At 33.5% G+C, this 20,466-nt stretch overlaps 1 protein-coding gene across 1 annotated transcript in view; it reads right to left on the bottom strand.

Moving 5' to 3' along the window:
• Positions 1–329: 329 nt before the first annotated feature.
• Positions 330–20,466, bottom strand: part of MED13 (mediator complex subunit 13) — a 93,139-nt gene continuing 73,002 nt past the window's right edge. The window contains exons 19-30 of the mRNA XM_074261980.1: positions 20,146–20,335; positions 18,830–19,283; positions 16,853–17,069; positions 15,410–15,601; positions 14,951–15,174; positions 12,319–12,461; positions 11,679–11,837; positions 10,543–10,728; positions 9,583–9,731; positions 7,439–7,612; positions 4,711–4,811; positions 330–4,551 (exon numbers count right to left, since the gene is read on the bottom strand). Coding sequence (XP_074118081.1) covers positions 4,419–4,551; positions 4,711–4,811; positions 7,439–7,612; positions 9,583–9,731; positions 10,543–10,728; positions 11,679–11,837; positions 12,319–12,461; positions 14,951–15,174; positions 15,410–15,601; positions 16,853–17,069; positions 18,830–19,283; positions 20,146–20,335 — 2,322 coding nt within the window. The 3' untranslated portion in view covers positions 330–4,418. The remainder of the gene's footprint in view (positions 4,552–4,710; positions 4,812–7,438; positions 7,613–9,582; positions 9,732–10,542; positions 10,729–11,678; positions 11,838–12,318; positions 12,462–14,950; positions 15,175–15,409; positions 15,602–16,852; positions 17,070–18,829; positions 19,284–20,145; positions 20,336–20,466) is intronic.

Below are 20,466 nucleotides of genomic sequence, written 5' to 3'. Positions count from 1 at the left end.
GTTCTTTGAAATTACAAACTGGAAGAAGGCTATACTGTGTTGATTTTAAGTTATAGATCTTTTTTCCCCACCTTCTTCAACTAAATCACTATTTTAAGGTAAAAGACCTTAAACACATTTGAATGTATGTATATACATGTTATTTTAAAATCTACAAGCTGTTTTTAAATGATTTCTTCAGAGATGAGTTGTAAATATGTTTTGAAGAACTTCTGAATTACTTTTTAGAATGTTCCTCCCATTTATATGATGATGTGTTAGCTGCTTCATTATATATATTTGCATAAGCTTGAGAGAGAAATATGGTCAATAGAATGAGACACCACAATGAAGGCTTCATGAATAATTTATTCCATTTGAAGTTTTTTTTCTTTTTCTTTTTTTTTTTTTTAAAAAGTATAAACCTTTTTTCATTTCCTCAATCACAATTTGTACAACTCAGTGTTTATGGCATTCGGCAGCAATAGTGTTTGTTCCTTATTCTTTTTATCATGTTTAAAAAACACATTTGGACCATATTAAATGTCATTGCTAAATAAGAACTTAAAAACTCCCCTTATTAAAGTGACCCAGCTGTTTTGAGAGGGTTTATGATGCTGTTGACATGTCCAGTAATGATGTCACAATCTGCAATTTAAACCCATAACTTTTAAGGTCCGCAAATCCAGTTTACCTTGAAATCTAAAGCTATTTTAAAACTTCATGAAAAAGTCAACATGAGGAGTATCTTAGGTCCCAAATCCAGTTTTGCTAGTTAATACTCCACTGAAAGAGAAAACACATAAATAAAAATCTGAACCACAGTTCTGGGTCCACAAAAAAACCAAAAGGCAAATCCAGCTGATATACTTTGTGTCTTGGCAAACAAAAGTCAAGAACATTTTTACTTAATTTAGACAAACTAAATTCTTTAGAGGAAACCCAGACCAAAGCATTACTTCTGTGTAACATTAAATGTATTAGACTGATATGCGATGCCATAGGTGGTTGTGTAGCAAATTATATGATGCAACAGCATTTAAAAACTTCGTTTTAATCTATTCAATTTGAACATTTTAAATAATGCGACATAGTATTTTGATATTACAGTATTAACATAGTGCTTGATTAAAGATCTGCAAATCTTTGTAGTAACACATTAAGTTAAAAAATTACCTCAGAAGGTAAATATGAAGACGAAAGGAGAATATTTTAATACAGTAATCTGTGCCATACTGACAATTGAGTACGAATACAGCTGAGGATACTTGACTAAGTAGTAAGAGCTTAATTTTAGTGGTTTCAGAAAAGTTTAGAAAGATTTAAAAATTACAGCTACTTTAAAATTTAAGGATTACACATAAGTACACTTGGTGGCCATCTGGCCAAACAATAAGGTGTACAGAAATTTATTCATACAGTGTTAATTCACAGTCCTGATAACTGAATGGCTTGCATAAGAAAAGTATGGCTAGATGTTTCTGACTGGCTGGAAGCAGACATTATGTAATTATCACTTCAAATCCCCAAATACTGAACTTCCACCATGCTTCCTAATGGACAACTGCACAGAACACAGATATGAGCACTGTAATGAACAAGGATTCAAGTTGTTGATGATCCATTAGTACAAACTGTTAATATTTAGCTTGTACATTTAAAAAACTGCTCTTACCCATCTGTGACAGTTTTGTAGATAAGTCAGTATAATAAATTAGTCATTACCACCCTAGGGGTAGAATGTTAATCACTATTGAGAAAACTGATTCAACAGGTAAGAAATATTTTATTTAAAAGTAAGCCAAATAGGTTAACTTTAGCATGCTTCTTGCCGCTGCTGGTTTGAATGTGTCCATTGCCTGCAATGGATATCATGTCATGCAGATCCATCATCCTGCATAAAAGTCTTAAATTCTTTTTTTTTTCTGTAATGGGTCTCCTGACCTTTCCTAATGGCTATTAGATAATTTTCACTTTGACTTTCAGTTGACATGTGGGGGGAAAGGGAGAGCATTGGGAAAGAGAGAGGTAAAGAGAAGAAATCCTATTAGCAAATCCTATGTTTGAGGAATATTTAGCCCACATAAATTGAACTATATATTATGCTCCTGGATGTCTGGATCTAGGAACCTGGTTCCTTCTTATGGCTACAAGTAGAAAAATCACTGTCAAGAGTTTAAAATTTTACTTCTACCTGGTTTCAAGCTGGAGGTGTATTCACTTCAAGCTAATAAATTTCAACAATGAAAATAAAGACAGTCATTGTTGAGTTTCAAATATAAAAAAGGGGTACTTTTGGAAACTCCAAATTAGCCTCTTTTCCCTCAGATTCCAGCCAAATTTTTAAAAAGCTATAGAACAAAACATACCAACTGACTATTGTTAGCATAATTTAAAAATCAATGCAGAGATGTGATCTTTATACTTCAATATCAAAATAAGCTGACCATCTGGATTGCACTATTATTTTGAAGAAATGACTGAAAACCTTTGTCATCAATGGAACATTTTCTTTGTACAAAAACAAGGGTTGCTAGTATTTTTATATACACAATTCAAAGAAGTTAGGTTGTTCATATGAAAGTGATAATTCATATAGTTATTTTATATTTATGAAACAGGGGTTTCAAGGAAAAACAAAACAAAACAAAAAAAACCCCAACAAATTGGAGTTTTGTAAATACAAGTGATTTTTGTCCTTGTAGAGGATTAGTGAGTGCACTAACAGAAGTTTTACCAGACTGCTTCCGAGAAATAGGTAGACTAGGCGGCATTTTACGGAATCAAGTCAGTCCTACCTCCAAATAGGAGGCTAATGGGCTCTCATGTGAACAGCACTGTAGAAGGGATTTTTCAAGGGAGTAGAGGCTGCATAACTGCAGCCATCATCTTGGCATGTGCAAAAAGGGGGATGGGGGAACGTGATGAAGGAAGGGTGAATTAAAGTCCCTCAAATTCAAGTCCCTTCTTTAGGGAGGTGAGAACCTCCTTGGCATGCACCTTATCTGAGCTGTGTGATGAAAAAGTATGGACTCTAGTGTTTGGGACTGCCACCTCCAAACCAAGGAAATTAAATAAATAAAAAAGGCAAAGGGAATCAGGTCTAAGAAGTTTAGAAAATGGTTATTTCACTAGTGGAATAGAGTCTGAATACCAGAATTCACTGAGAATCTATTTACACCACAGTTTGCTTGCACTCACCCTCCCACCCCCATTCACACACCCACACACCCACGCATACCTGATCTTAAAAAAAAAAAAAAAAAAAAAAAAAAAAATCAAGAGTGACTGCTTTTAAAAATATTTGTAAAATGGTTAGAGCTGGACTAAATTTCAACCTTGTAGTAAAGATCCTAGAGATAATATAGAATATCAGCATGCCTAGATCTTGGCATTGAAACTAAGAATCTTTTACACATGATGTTAAAAATTATAAATTAACATCAGGATAACAGTATCTGGTAGCAAATATTTCATAAACACTAAATTTCTATTAATGGAAAAGGCTTGAAATATTAGTCATAGCCCTAAACCATAATACAAAATATAACTGAAGAATTAATTTTATTCTCACTACAAGTTAAACCACCTAACAATATCACTTGTATATTGCCATCATGTTACTCTGTAAAGGTGTGATATATAAAATGCTGTAAGACCCGGTACCTTTTCAATTTATAAACACAGTGAACTTCATTACTGTACATGTACTCTGCAACTACAGCTTAGCTGTAAATCCTCCACACACAATGGCATGGACATTAACCCCCCCTCTATCCCCATTAAACTGTACATCAAGACAATACAAATTTACTGTCCCACCCACCCCCTTACAAAAAAATAATACTCTAAAAGCAACCCTACTGCAACTTTTAATTAAGACGATTACATATATTTTAGACCAATTGCTTTAAAGCAAGAAGGCAGTATAAACCTTCTAGGAAAATTTTTATAAAAGAGGTTAAGAAATATAAGACAATTTATACATTTAAAAACTTACAATAAATAAGATGCAGGCATTTTTGAATACTAGGTACTATAATCCAATACAAGAACATCTTGATGTTCTGAAGCCATATGCTGAACTCATTGTTCCTTGTGTCTCTTCTCCATGCTTTTAATATTCATTTAACATGACTGGGCACTATGGCTCATTACTTTCACAAATACTGTGACTGGAAAAAAAAAAGGTTAATTTTTGCTACTAAAATGTTATAATACATTTTGTATGATCAATCATCATAATCCTAAAGAGTTCGGTATATGATCAGTGAAAAACAGCAGGGTTACAGCCCCCTCCCCCGGGTCAAAACAATATTTGTTGAAGTAAGAAGAATGATACCCCATCACAAATGACTTGCACTGAGAAGATTATAACTTAGTCCTGCAATGAAATAAAATCCCTTTTTCCTTGTTCTTTTCTTGCACAGTTCAGAAGATCACAGCATATTCATGATAAAGTTATATAACTGATTCAGCACCACAAAATGAATTGGGAGACATGACCGTCTGTCCTGGATTGCAGGGTCACAGGTAAGCCAGGAGAGTGCATTGTACTGTTCCAAAACAAACCTGAAAAAGCAAAAACTTCATGAGTCATATTTTACTTAGAAATGTAGTAGATAGAATCATTGTATGCTTAATACTGTATCTTTTATCTTCTTTTACAAAAATGCATAAAGTCCCTAGGGAAAAACCAAATTTCTATCTTAAGGGTAAAAAAGGTAATACCTGAGGACATCTGAAGTCTGATTTGAGTCAAGTGGGTGGGAGTGTTTACTGTGAAGCAGCTCATCTGATTGCACTGAAGGCACATGGAGGTGCAAAGAGGCCTAGGAAAGAAAATAAAACAAAACTTCCTTGAAGAAAATTAGTTTTGTGTTTATTCTTCCATTTTTGAACTGGACTATTATAAGGAGAATGGTTTCATTATATGCAATTAAATGGAATAATTATAAAAAAATCTTAGGTTTCCTTATGTGGCAAGAAGACAAAATTCTGAGATTTATTTGCTTCTTTTGTTTTTCTAATCATAAGGCAACCAGTCGAACAAAGGTTTCTATAATTTTATAATCAACTTGCCTCTATCTTTAGCTTCAAAATGTACTGTAATGATCACTAGAGACCAAATCTCAAGAGCAATGTTTTTAATCTTCCCACTTTTGTTTAAGTCAATAATGCAATATTACATAGATTTCTTTCTTGCCCAGGGCCCTGAACCTGGATGGGGAGTGGAAAGAAAGGGCACAACCTAAGAAAATTAATACAGAAACTAAAGTTTTAATTTACTTGATTATGAATGATCAAGGACACTGTCATTAGAAAGGATTTCCAGGAGAATAGGAAATATGCCTCTCCTACCCCTACAAATAATTTTCAGTATAAACAAATTTCAACATATCAAAAGAATCTGAATAGTTTACTGGTGGCTGTTACTTTGCATTCTAGAGATCAAATACACTAACTCAAGGATTCTTAACCTTTTTTGTGTGTATCATGGACCCCTCTGGTGAAGGCTTCTCAGTATAATGCTTTTAAATGCATAAAACCAAACATAAAGGGTTACAAAGGAGACTATCTGTATTGTACTATAGTTATTATATTTCTTAAAAGCCTGGTACTAGATGTAACAACAACTAATTAATTTGGAAGCAGGAAATGGGAGAGAAACGATTTGTAATAAAACCAAATACTATCTAGATGGGAACTTTAAGTATGACAATCTCATTAGCAGAGTCAATTAGCAATGACTTTCAGACTTTTTAAGCAAGCATGAAAATAAAAAGTCCGATGTCTCATTTTGACATTTTCACACAGTTTACTATTGCACAAAGTTTAATAGCAATGGTTGTTTGTTCTTTTTAAAAAAATATGCTAATAAAATAATGCTGAAGCTGTTAGAAGCTTTCTGGGAAAATGACATAGTCATCACTTTGTAAAGTGATATAGCACTGTCCAGGAGAAAGAACCCTCCACTGGCAGTGAAGACAAATGGTACTCTGTCTTCATGCAGAAGTCAGGACAGTCTGAACTTTAGTTTTCTCATCTGACAAAGAAGACAGGACTAGATGGTTTCTATGGTTCTTTCCTGCTTCAAGAATCTCATGATTACAATGTATATGTTTGGAAAGTCAAATAAGACAGCTGATGATGCAGTGGATAACATGCAAGGCCTGGAGTTAGAAATCCAGATTTCAAATGTGACCTCAGACTTTTACTAACAGTATAGCCCTAAGCAAGGCATGTCACCTCAGTTTGCCTCAATTGTAAAATAAGAACAATACTAATGTGGTCTACCTCCCAGGGTTGTTGAGAATAAGGTCATTGTAAAAGAGTCCGTACATACCATATAGTAAGTGCTATATAAATGTCACCTATTATTAAAACACCATCAATATCAAAGCCATTTTAATATTTAGGAACAATTAAACAAAACATTAAAAAAAAAACCAAGCTATTCTTACATTTACTTTTTCCATTTAAAGACTCATATTGTGCCATGAAGGACTTGCTTTGTGGTTAGCCAAGCTTTCCTTTGGATGGCTGTGCACATTTTAGTATCAATATTGCTGTAGGTATGGTTTGCAAAATGTTTTATTAGAAGAGGGATTCTGATCAGCTGATTCTAAAAGATTTTGTAACCTTAATATCTTAAGTCACAAGACAACAATAATTTGAAGAAAAAAACCTGAAGTCTCTACCATGAGTTAGAAGATTCCAGAAAGCAGATGGGAGAGGGAAAGAGTATTCCGAAAAAAAAAAGGCAGAATGGAATTGAAAGGGGATACCAGGCCAGAGGCTAGGGCTAGGGTTTAAACAAAATCCTTGTCGGGGCTGAGGAAAAAATAGAATAGTCTTTGTCTTTTCCACTAGATTACAAGTTTCCCAGTCTCAAAAACCTTTAGTTGATGTCTTATTGTATGTGGCATAAGATATAAATATTTGGTAATATAAAATAAAAAATCCTCAGTCTGGCCAAAAAAAAAAACACCAAAAAACCAAAACTCATGATGCATTTAAACATTTTTAGAAACTCTACTTTAAAAATCTTTATGACTGGGTACAGTAATCCCTAATAACGAAGAATCTGAAGGTCAATTATTTGAGCACAAAGGTTGGAGTGAGCTATTTGATAAGGTGGTCTGCACTGCATCAGGGCACCAATAGCCCCTCAGGACCCAGCATCAAAAAAATAAATAAGTAAAGAAATAATTTTAAAATTTTATGTTGCAAAATCCTCACTCAGGAGTGTGCTAGTTTAACTGACTTCTCATTCGCAAGACGTATATAGGATATGCTTTTAAATTTAATCTGCATTAATATTTTCTCTAATTTATAGAATTATAAATGCTCATAATGAAAATTTAACCAGCTGCCAGCCTGGGATCCAGCACACTTCTGCCTCTAGGTCTCCAAATTGTCAATTAGCATTCCACAAAAGGCATAGAAATAGTAATACCTTAAGAAAGAGGGGACACTGATGTTGTGCTTGAGGACATGCTGACCAAAACCAGTCAGGTAATGGACCTGCTTTGGCAGTTGATACAAAGTAACCAAGGGCCAACGGTTGCTGAAGAATATTTGTTACTTCATCATGAGATTCTGTTGAAAGCAGTCGATCTGTACCTTGACCCTTTAGAATGAACAAAAGAGAAAACTGAGTTTTTCTGAAAATAACAAAGATATTCACACAAAAACAATGATTTATGACATTTGGTGTAGCTCTCTGCATTGCATTTGGGATTCTGTATTGAATGTAATGATATAAAAACACTCCTCACCATAAACCTCAAACCTTTTAAAATATTTTCCTGTTGATGCCATATGGTAGAGAATATTAGATTAAAACAACCTCTGAGGAATCAAAGTACCAAAAAGCAATGAAGAATTGTATGGCAGCACAAAAAAGTTATATAGTATTTTGCTTATGGCATAAGAGAAACAGCACAAAGAATAATCATTAAGGAAACATATAAATGAAAAAAGTAGAATATCTTGTGTGTGTGTGTGACAAGAATGACAGAGAACATGTTCTGAGAGATGCAGAATATAAAAAGAATCATGCTTCTAAGCATCTTGGGTATAATTCTTTATGCACAGTCTATGAGAAAATATAATCAAGAATCATGAGAGGGTTAATAGTCCTCATGAAACGACCTATTAGCATTTTTGGTCAATTTTTGGAAAATCTTTGGTATGATTATTATTTCCCCCCCCCCCCCCCGAGGGTGGGGTTACGTGACTTCCCCAGGGTCACACAGCTAGGAAGTGTTAAGTGTCTGAGACCAGATTTGAACTTGGGTCTTCCTGAATTCAAGGCTGGTGCTCTATCCACTGCGCCACCCAGCTGCCCCTGGTATGATTATTAAAGACCAATTTTTACATTTGGTTCATGTGAATTTTACTTTTCAACTCTAAGCCCAGTCCTTCATTTTAAAGTCTCAATAATAGGTAATAAAGGGAATTTGAAAGACTACTAAAAGATATTTAAGAAAGCCTATATGTAATAGTATTAACATTAAAATAATCATTATTTTTCCTTTATTTAAAAACCAGCATTTTACAGTTCCAATGATCTTGTGATGAAGAGAGCCATCGAATTGTGTGAACTGAGAATCACAATATAGTATTTTCATTCTTTGCCGTTGTTTGTTTGCATCTTATTTTCTTTCTCTTTTTCTTTCTTTTTTGATTTTATGTTTCTTGTGCAGCAAGATAATCGTATAAGTATGTATGCAAATATTTAACATTTTCTACCATGTTTAACTTATATTGGATCACTTGCCATCTAGGGAAGAGGGTGGAGGGAAAGCAGGAAAAACTGGAATACAAGGTTTTGCAAGGATTAATGTTTTTTTTTTTCTTTAATATACTTTATTTTTTAAAAATTAATTTTATAATTATAACTTTCTTTTGACAGTACATATGCATGGGTAATTTTTTACAACACTTGCACTCACTTCTGTTCCGAATTTTCCCCTCCTTCCTTCTATCCCCTCTCCTAGATGGCAGGCAGTTCCATACATGTTAAATATGTTATAGTATATGCAAGGATTAATGTTGAAAAATTATCCATGCATGTTTTTAAAATTAAAAAGCTTGAATTAAAACAAAAAAAACTGCCATTTTAAAAATACAACTCAGCTATTTAGAGAAGTTAAATTGCTTCATAGTGAGACTTACTTAGATACTCTTCATGGCACTAATGTTTTCCTTTCCAAAACCCTGCCTAGAGCAGTTTGAAATTAGAAATTCAAAGTTTTTGTAGTCCTGGAGATCAGCAGGGGCAATGGTAGTATAGGAGAGAAATTGTAAATAAAGGTTTGTAGGTTTTTCTCATGGTTCTGTCAAAAACTAAATAAAATAGACAATAGAGGCCTCATCATGTCTTTTAGGATTCATTCCATGATGTATAATTTGAAGTAGTAAGAGTAAGGTTTAAGTGCTGAAAAATAATTACTGTCCATGTCTAGGAGACAAAAGAGTATATTTATCTATGTTATGCATAAGAATATGTATATAATATATACATAAAATTCTATGGGTTCTATTGATTGAATGAATAAAGAACATGTTCATGACCGACCAATTTATCTTTATTACCTTGCCAGCATCACCTCCATGAGGATAATGAGATCCTGGAGAATGTACAGGGGACCCAGTTGGAGATGCAGGAAGTATATTAATGATGTCAGGGTCAAGATCATCTCCTGTGTCTAACAGATCAAAAATACCTATTCCATCTGCTCCATCTGTATAGTATTAAAAAAAAAAAAAAAAAAAGGGGGGGTGGGAGGAGAAGAGAGAAATAAAAAAAATTTTCTAAATTCCACAGACTTTTTTCTTTTTGAGAAATATCTAGAAAATTTATGATTTTGTTCACTAAAATGGACTTTCAGACACAAAGAAATAAGCAGATATGGACACATACCCTATTTCCCCAGCTACCATAGTTGCTTGAATATTGACCTTAAAGTCAACAAGGCCTAATCTCAAATCCTGCCTCAGATATCTCCTGGTTATTTTATCCTGGGAAAGCTATTTACTCTCTTTCTCAAGTTTTTCCATTTCTGGAAAATGGGGACAAAAATAATATCCACTTCACTAGGTTTTTGTGAGGATCAAATGAAATAATGTATGTAAAAAAAAAAAAATATATATATATATATATATATATATGCAAACCTTAACCTTTATATAAATATTGGCTGTTGTTATATAACACAGCTGTATAGGAAACATTTTTTTAAAAAGTCTTTAACATAAAATAAAATATTCAAATTGTGGTATAAAATCATAAAATACTAAGAGAATACTTATACCAAGTGGTTTGAAAAGTCATTTGGAATTGTGCAAGAGATTAGCACTAACACTGAAATTTCATGGGTTTTGTTGCTTTTGGAGAAATTCGTATGGGGATTCAGTTATTACTCAATTATCTATAATTATCTTGTAATGCTTGGTTATTAAAATTCTAGCATGGGAGAATCTCCATATGAAAGAGAATATAAAATAAAATTTGTTCCTTTATTAATCTATGTATAAGCTTGCACAAACTCTTACCATTGTTTGTATTGAAAGCCAAGTCCAAATTCTCAGTGGTGTAAGTAGCTGAAGCTACTTGCACAGAAGCGGAAGTAGGGAATACAAGTATATGAGTGCATGATGTATCCTGTGGGGTATTAAGCTGAGATGTCTGCATATTTAGAGTGGTACTTCGTCCAAATACAGATCCTGTTGACACAGAATCTGAAAGAGAATCAGAAAATTTCTCCTTAGCAAAAAGCATGATAAGAGTCTCATGGCGGATCCAACCATACTGGAGAGCAATTTGGAAATATGCCCAAAGAGTTATTAAATTGTGCATATCCTTTAATCTACAATGATTCTTCTGGAGATTAAAAAAAAAAAAAAAGAACCCACATGTGTAAAAATATTTATAGCAGCCCTTTCTGTATTGGCAAGGAACTGGAAATCGAGTTGATGTTCATCAGTTGGAGAATGGCTGAATAAATTATGTTATATGAATATAATGGGGTATTACTTTTCTGTAAGAAATGATGAGCAGGCTGACTTCAGAAAAGCCTAAAAAGACTTACATGAAGTGATGCTAAGTGAAGTGAGTAGAACCAAGGGAAAATTATACACAGCAACAAGATTATGTGATGATCAACTGTGAAGGACCTGACACTTCAACAATGAGGTGATTCAAGGCAATTCCAATAGACTTGTGATAGAAAGAGCTATCCACATTCAGAGAGAACTATTTAGACTGAATGTGGATCAAAGCATATTAATTTTCACCTTTTTTTGCTGCTGTTTGTTGGTTGGTTTTTAATCTGATTTTTTTTTTTGCACAACATGACAAATGTGAAAATATGTTTAGAAGACCTGTACATGTTTAATCTTTAATAGATTGCTTGTTGTCTGGGGGGGAGGGGGGGATGAAGGGAGAAAAATTTGTAGCACAAGATTTTGCAAAGATGAATGTTGAAAACTATCTTTGCATATATTTGGAATAAAAAGGAATTTAAAAATTAGCATAATAATGAAAAAAAATTCTCATGTAATATAAGGTATTCCAAAAGTCTCTGTTCAATTTTAAGCTTTGCACTTTGACTATATGAACACTCTATATTTACCATCTTAAAGGCAGGAAAGAAGTAAAAAGTAATTCAAATATAAGCAAAATATCTAACCTGGCATAATAACAAAAGATCCTTGGGGCTCCATTGCTACCAGGCAAGCACTAAGAATGCTTGGAGAGTCAGCAGCAGATATACCACACATCCTACACATATCTTTTAGTCTTTTACTAAGAGACTGCAGGTTGCGACGACTCAGCAAACAGCTCCAATCTGTGAGTATTAACATTCAAGAAATAATGTGCAAGTAATGTATCAATAATGATAATATTAACTTATAATTTAATTTACAATACAAGAGAAAAGTAACATTTAATATTCTAACACAGCATTCTTTAAAATGCAGTTGCCAACAATAACCTGAAATATTTAATATAGTCTCTTGTCATTCTTTATTTCCTTAGCTTGGGATGTCTACTCAAATTCTAAGGCATGTTTCTAAGTAGGAATTTGCACAAATAATGATGATATATGAGTTAGAAGTTAAACAACAGCAACAGGGAGTAACAACCTTAAGGAATTCAAGAATAAGGCCAAAAGTGGAATACTACTTATAAGCAAATTTTGAGGGGGGAAAAAAAAGCCTAAATATAAACCTAAAAATAAACCTAATTACAATCTGATTCTAAAGTTGTATGAATACTCATGTGGTTCACACACAAAAGCAATTTAAATACGGAAACCAAATTTTTACCTTTTAATTCTCCATGCCCTATTCTTCCTAAGCGACCAATTACAACTCTCCAGGGTAAAGAACTCATCTGCACAAGTCCTAAACACCATTCCCACAGTTTTTGGAGACCAAGTCTTCGAGCAGAACCTTTTTTCCTACGAGCTCTATGAGAGAGAAATGAAAAGCAATAATTGTTGATATCCACAGAAGCTAACAAATGGAAAAAAAAAATCTTCTATGTTTACTCTTATTTAATAACCCTTTTAAAATGTGTTTAACTACTAAAATGCAAGAAGAAATTATATACAAGAAAGAAGATGGCAGAGAAGGCATATCAAAAATTTTAAATGCACAATTGACTTCACAAAATTGATCATTTTTTAAATTTTAAAATCTTATCTACAGATACTCTTAATTGTGGCAGGCTCAGATGGTCAAATTAGCTTAGAAAACTTGCATCTAGAATTGACACAAACTTGCATCCAAAATGGCTGTCATGCCACTGTTTTGTTATATCTAGTAAGAACAATGTAATAGGAATGTGCCTATTGTACCTACAGACTTCAAGATATCAAATTCAATTTCATTATTACTAGTTAAAATGACAGGCCAATTCCTTTAATACAAACTTCAGGAAGCTGTTAGTAAAGTTTTGTAAACTATATTGATAATTCTTTTGAATGATAATATTCTCATCCAAAACAATCCTCTAAACAAATCACTCGAATGCTCACACAGGAATATATGTCAGCACTTTGAATGTGAAGGATAAGCTGTATAGCCTCTGAATTTTGACAAGAAAACTTACAAAGTCAATTACAATAAAAGAGAATGTGAAACACCTTGAGAGCTTTCATTTTCTATTTTCAGTTCTAGAGAGCTTAGTACAATAAAGACACAGTAACATCTATTAAATACTTCATTCACGATAGAAATAACTAAAAGAGTTATTATCAGAGTAGAAACAGTTTGGCCCAGTCCATAGAGCAAAAAATGTCTGGTCAAAAGACTTGGATTTTAAGTCTCACCTTTGAAACTTCACTAGCTGTGTAACTAAGTATTTACAAAATTTCAAGTTACAAATTTGATAAGGAAAGGAAAAAACTCCACAGGTAGGTTATACACACACACCCCAAAACATAATTAATAAGTATTTTCCTCATAATGTTCATTTACAGATAAGAAGACTAACTCAGAAAGGTTAAATGATTTTTGCCTATGTCCACATAACTGAATTTCTAAAGCTAAGGGTTGGACCCAAGTCTTCTAATTTCAAGTTATAAAGTAGTTCAAGTACCCTCCCTCAGGTCCAAGCTCTCCCCATAATAAAGTATAACCATTAAATGTAAAACAAAAATGGCATTTCTATCCAGATTTTAAAAAAAATATTAATTTGACTATTTCATTCCTTATTGACGACCTTGTGTCGCTAATAATAATTGACATTTACAGAGAAGTTTAAAAGGTTTTTGAAGTGCTTTTCTCAGAATTATATGTGGTAAGTACTACAAATATCCTTCTTTTAACTGACTCTCAGAAGTTAAGAAACTTGTTTAATTATGCAACTACTTGATAGTCAAGCCAGGATTTGAACTCAGATGTGACTCGAAACCCAATATTCACCCTATAACAACTATCTGATGACCACACATTTTACCTATGGTAAAATTTTTAAATGTTTATAATTTAAAGACTACTATATGATAATTGTGGAAATACATATAGAAAAAATGTACATATTTAACACATATTAGGTTATTTGCTATCTAGGGAAGGGGGTGAGGGGAAAGAAGGGAGAAAAATTTTGAGACAAGGTTTTGCAAGGGTAGATGCTAAAAACTATCTATACATGTTTTTATTAAAGCTTTTTATTTTTAAAAACATATGTGTGGACATTAGCCCTTGCAAAACTTTGTGTTCCAATTTTCCCCCCTTTTCCCCACTCCCTCCCCTAGATGGCAAGTCGTTCAATACACATATGTTGTGAAAATAAAAAGCTTTTTAAAAAAATACTACTACTCTTCATATAACACTTTGAATTGTGTTAAAGATACTTTACATACCTCCTTCTTTGAGCTTCACTACAACCCTCCATCCTCATTGTTTAAATAATAAAACTGAGGCTCAGAGAATTAAGTGATTTGTCCATGAGCATATAACTTATAAGCACTGGAGCCAGGATTTGATTTTAGATCCACTATACTATTCAAATAAGGCCTTTTAATTAAAGTTTACTCAAAATAAAACTATTTTAAGTTTGTTCAAAATAAATTATGTCAAGATTTGTCTCCCAATGAAGTTCATGTCTTCTATCTTCCTAAGAAGATTAGCAAAGTGGTGGGGATACACTATTAGGCAATCAAAAAATGCTTATAGACTTTTAAACTAAACATATATACAGAACTAAAAGTAGTAACTTTGGAATTCAAAGAGAAAACATATTCAAAATAAAAGAAAAAAGTGAAAAATCTAAAATACTGGTTTTTCCTTTAGTTTCCTTTGGACTGAAAAAAAAAAAAAAAAAAGAAAAATTTGGAAGACACTATTTTAAACTATTCATAGGAAGTAATGTGATGAGAATATTTAAGGACTATTATATTCCCTTCTTTAAAATTAAAGTTCATAAAACCCATACTTAGTGAAATTTTATTACCTGTTTGGAACATCAATATTAATGATGCAAGTTTCTAATAATTCTCCATATAGATCTGTGCATGATGCAAGAAGCCACCTTTGATCATGAGATAAACAGTAGCCCACAAAAAGTACATTGTATTTCTGTCCAGCTTCTCCAAATGTTTCTCCTAGTTCTGTCTGTTTGTCCTTCACAGGGGCCAGAATAAAAGGAGGAGTATAAAGCCGAATACACTCTGGTCTCTGTAAAACAGGAAATTGAGGTACTAAAATGCCATCATAAGGAATAATTGTAATGATGACAATCTGAAAGCCTATTTAAAAAATAACAACAACAACAACAACAACAACAACAACAAAAACTCACAAGATAATCAGGAAATGAAAATGATAAAAGATAAAGAATTTCTATTGTACTTAAGCAAAGATAAAATTAACCCTATAAACATTTAAGAATTTGTTCACCAAAAATACTTACATCAGGACTTTTAAGGGCGGTTTCCATTGCTAAACCTGGCCCAAAGCCAGTTAACGTTTTTACATTGGTTGATGTTGGAAGTGGTCTCCGACACTGGGTAAAGACCGAAAAAGCCAAAGATTTTAAATGTTGCGTATAGATCTGTCTATCTTCATGTTTCACAGGTTGTAGCAGGTATTGACATGGGACAATCTAGAAATTGCAGACAAATAATATTATAAATGCTGAATCTGTAATCCAGAGATCAAATTATGTTCTAAGTCAAACATATGCAACTAATATTCTGGCAAAATGTTGAACTCAATTACTGATATAGAACCAAAGTAAATGATAAGGGCAGTGTTTCCCAAACTACTTGGCCACAGAACACTCTTAAGTCTTGAAATATATTGATGAAACCCATAAATGATGGTAATTGCTGAGGGAAGACAAAGAAATGTGGAGAGAAAAAAATCACAATGCAGGTGAAAGAAAATTCTAAGGTTTGTCACAATGAAGGAAGGAGTGGTGATGCCCCACACCACCATGAGTGCTCACCACTCTCAGGTTCCTCTACTTCTTCCCCTATTCCAGGTACAACAAATTGTTCTGTCCTCCCCCTGGCTCCAACCGGTCTCAGGAACAAGGCTACACATTGAAGATGTCAGTGACCATTTGGAGCTAGCATTGATTTTTCTCATGGAACCTTTTTCACATTCACATGTGCAAAACCAGAATTCCATGGAACCCAAATTGGGAAATGTGGCTATAAAGTACAGCTATAAAAAAAAAAAATGAAGCTTCCTAATATTTTCTTAACTATTAATTAGATTTTGAAAAACAGTAAACCTGGACAAAAATCAAAAGGTCTGAGTTTAAGAACTACCTAAAAGCTTAAAAAGAGATAGTTCTGAGTGAAAAAATTCCAACAATTTAGTAATATTAGCTCACCCCAACTTTTAGCTACTTCTGGTATAGTCTGTAACAGACAACAAAGATGTGTCAAAATCTGTGTAAACCCTGTTAGGTATGATAGAGAAGTCAAATATTTTCCCCCTTTGTCACCCCTCACCCCCACCCTTAAGCACCACCATAGATCTCAATTACTTTCATATAATAATTGTCCTTGCTTCTGATGGGGAATGTAAGCAAGTGAACAAGGTAAATAAAACATTTCTGAAACCTAGTCAAATTGTCATGTTTATTTCTTTGTCCAGAAAATATCAGATGGAAAAATATTAAAACACACAAATATACTCTCCTACATTATGATTATCTCACACACATACTCTTTCTCCCTCTCTCTTCCTGTCCCCTCCCCCACATAATCAACAAATTGTTGTTACTGCTAAATAGACATTTTAAAAAACTTATTTAAATCCAGAAAAACTGTTAAAACTCAATTTTGCCCAAATAACAAGCTTTTTCACACATTGTAAATGATTTAGGATGGATCACTCTTACCTGTACAGAAACAGTACTCTTGAGATTTGGCGGAAGAGTTTGGACCATTTCCAAGAAGCATCTAAGTAGACCCAAGGTCCATACATTAGAATTAGAGCTCTCATCTTTATTTTCATATGTAAAAGGATCAATTATGTAAACAACAATTGCAGGTGGGTAAGTGATTGCATGTGAATCACCATCTGTTGGAATTCCCACCTTATCACGATCCATAGTGCTAGAATTTAAAAAGAAAATTTAACAGTCAGCAAATAGTCAAATAAGTATTTATTAAGTGCTTAATATTGCCAGGTATGACATTATGCTAAGTTATGAGGATATAAAAAAGGCTAAAATAGTCAAAGAATAGGCAGACAACATGCAAACAGCTATGTTGAAATATGCTACATACAGGATAAATTAGAGATAATCTCAATGTGGAGAGGGGGAAGAGTATAAACTACTACCATAACTACTGCTACTAAGGAGCATCAGAAAAGGGTTCCTTTTAGAAGCTAAAATTTTACAGGAACTTAAAGGACACCAGAGGTGGAAATGAGGAAGAGCAATCTAGGTATGGAGGACAACCTGAAAAAATACCAAGTCTGGGGATGGAGTGCTTCATTTGAGGAACATTAAGGAAGCTAGTATCATTAGACTGCAGAGTACATGAATATAAGATTAGAAAGGGAGGAGAAAACTATTTTCATAGCTTTCAATGTTAAACAGAATACCTGATAATTAATTCTCAAGGTGACAGGAAACCACTGAATTTTACTAAGTAGGAGAATGATCTAGTAAAACCTGTGCTTTAGGAAGATCACTATGGCAGCTGAATGAAGGATGGACTAGAGTGAGGAGAAATTTGTGGCAGGAAGACTAACCAGGAATCTATTGAAATAATCCAGGCCTGAGATGACAACTTCTTGTACCAGGTAAGGGATAGAAGGGGGAACATAAAAGATTTATCACAAAAGGAGAATTGAAGTATTTAGCTACAAATTGGAAATGAGGGGAGAAGGCACACCAGGATGAATGGAGCCCTCAAAGTTGGGAAAAGGAAGACTTGGAAGAAAAGATAGTGAGTTTACTTGTGCATATGTTGAATTTAAGAGTTCTAAAAAATAAAAGGCAGCCAAAGATACTAGAAGTATCTAAGGTTAGAATCTTGGGGGGATTCCCAAAGTTAATGGATATGAATAGATATGGAATCAAGAGAGGAAGGAAGAGAACCAGGAGAGAAATAGGACACAAAATCCTAGGGAAAAAAAGTGGCTGATACTGCCAAAGGCTGCAGAAAGATTAAGAAGGAAGATTGAAAAATGAGACATTAGACTGAACAATTAAGAAATTATCAGTAAATTTGGAAGCTGAAAGCTCTGATTACAGTTAAAAAAACTTACATGAACTTATGCTGAGTGAAATGAGTGTCGTTTGCTTGTTTTTTTCCCCCCATGCTCGTGATTTTTTTTTTCCTCTTTTAATCTGTTTATTCTTGCACAGCATGACAAATATGGAAATATGTTTAACTTAACTATATTGGAAAGCTTGCTCTCTTAGGCAGGGAGAAAAAGGTACAGAGGGAGAAAAATTTGAAACACAAAACAAAATACAAAGTTTTACAAAGAAGAAGGCTGAAAATTCATTTTATGTGCTTGAAAAACAAAATTCTATTAAAAGAAAAAAAGATCAAGGGTGTTGTATGTGGTAAGTAACAAACAAAATTCAGTGAGAGTATGATAGAGTAGGCAATTTCACTGAGAAAATGGGATTAAATGGAATTACATATAAATGCAGAGTTCTAAGTATATGGTAAATTATGATCCAAAGAACTCAGTTCCTAAAAAATAAAATGAAATAAGAAAATACAAAAACCCCTCCTCAAATTTTTAAGTGTTGTGTGTGTTAACTATTACAGGTAAAATTTTCACTAAAATTAAATTCCCAAGGGAAAAGCTAAAGTCAAGTCTAAAATTTATTCTAAACATGAGTTTTTACCTTTCAGACACTTCTGGATGTAGCTGAGTTGGACCAGATGATGCCTCTGCAGAAACTCCAGCAGTCTGTAGAGCTGGGGGCTGTTGTCCCCCTAACTGGGCATTCTGAACAGTAGCTGTTTGGGTAGACATAGATCCAGCAGCAGCACTGTTCATGCTTCCAAAAGGTGGAAATGAAGTCTGTTTATTGGCTGACATTCCACTGTTTATGTTGGTGGAGGAGGAAGAGGAGGAAGTTGTAGTCAAAGTAGAATTAGTTGTGGTGACTGCAGAAGAGCTACATGAAGTCATAGTCATAGTGCTGCTAGTTGTGGTTGCTGGGGTGGCAGATGGAGTGTTTGAATTCCCAGTATTTGACAGCTGAAGTGGAGTAGTGAGAGACTGACTTGTGGGGACAACCAAATTTGGCTGAGTAAGTAAAGAGCTATCCAATGGCTGGGAAGCAAGATAAGGACCTAAAGGCAACAGAGCACATGGTACATTTAATTCTTAATTTTCTGTTAGTCTTCATTTAACATGTTAACAAGAAATTCTAATCATTTTTTTGGTAATAAATATTAAGCACCTATAATATGTAAGAACATAATAAAAAAAATAAAATTATAAAGACATAAACTGGCATTTATCACAAATACAGAGGTTAAAAAAAATAAGTAACTCTCCTTTTTTCTTCCGAGGAGGGCTATCAATTTAAAAGATGAATATTATGCTTTATATTTAACACTATGTAAACATCACTCTATTGAAGTAATTATTATTCTGAAGTCATTTAATGGGTGAATAAGACAAATGAACTCCCCTATGTAAAATTTCTTAGAATGTAGTATATTTCTATACTTTTCTTAAGGAAGCTAGGAGGCAAAGCGCATAGAGTCCTGAAGAGGAAAATCCAAGTTTAAATTGTGTCGATATTAGTTGCCTGACCTTGCATTCAATGGTTTCTAAGTACCCTCCAGTTCTAAAAATATGATCTCAAACATTAAAGGAAATATGCTATGAGATACACATTAAGTTTTTGCTTGCCAAGTAATAAAATATTAAAAAATAAAATGAGTAACATGCTATAAGGCTACTTAAGGTCACTGATATAAATAGAAATGAAAGCACCTTTAATGAAGTTCCTTCAGTTTCAGTTTTAAACTCTTTTGGATATTTTTCAGGTAAACATGCCACCTTTAAAAAAGTTACTAACCTTGAGTTATAAGTAAAAATCCTTCATGTTTTTCAGGCCCAATAATCAAAGAATGCATGTCACATATTTGTAATTCCCAAATAATTCCCTTTCCACCATCCCCTGCAGTAATATAAATTCAGTACCCAGGTCATATCTGCAGACTTGTGCATACAGCTTGAGTTTAGAAAATGCTTCATTGTTGCCATCAGCTGCCTGAGAAAACCATTCAGTTACCAACTTTTCTGAAAGTTTCTTTGAAGCAGTAGATCCAACTCTCATGATCCCATCAGCCAATAATCGTGAAATGGGTCTATGTTGTCCTAATCGACAGGACTACACAAAGAGAACAACAAGACTAATGAATTCATCATAATAAAGATACAAATTTTACGAAAGTATCTGTTAAAAATAAGGAAAAGTTAACTCTTTAGCCCCCTTTGAAGAGAAGCCAAAGGATTTGAGCA

This window comes from Sminthopsis crassicaudata, chromosome 4 (assembly GCF_048593235.1).
Source record: "Sminthopsis crassicaudata isolate SCR6 chromosome 4, ASM4859323v1, whole genome shotgun sequence".
In the NCBI taxonomy this organism is placed as follows: Eukaryota; Metazoa; Chordata; class Mammalia; order Dasyuromorphia; family Dasyuridae; genus Sminthopsis; species Sminthopsis crassicaudata.
The sequence above is the reverse complement of the archived record's forward strand: the minus strand, read 5'-3'. Positions and strand labels throughout refer to the sequence as shown.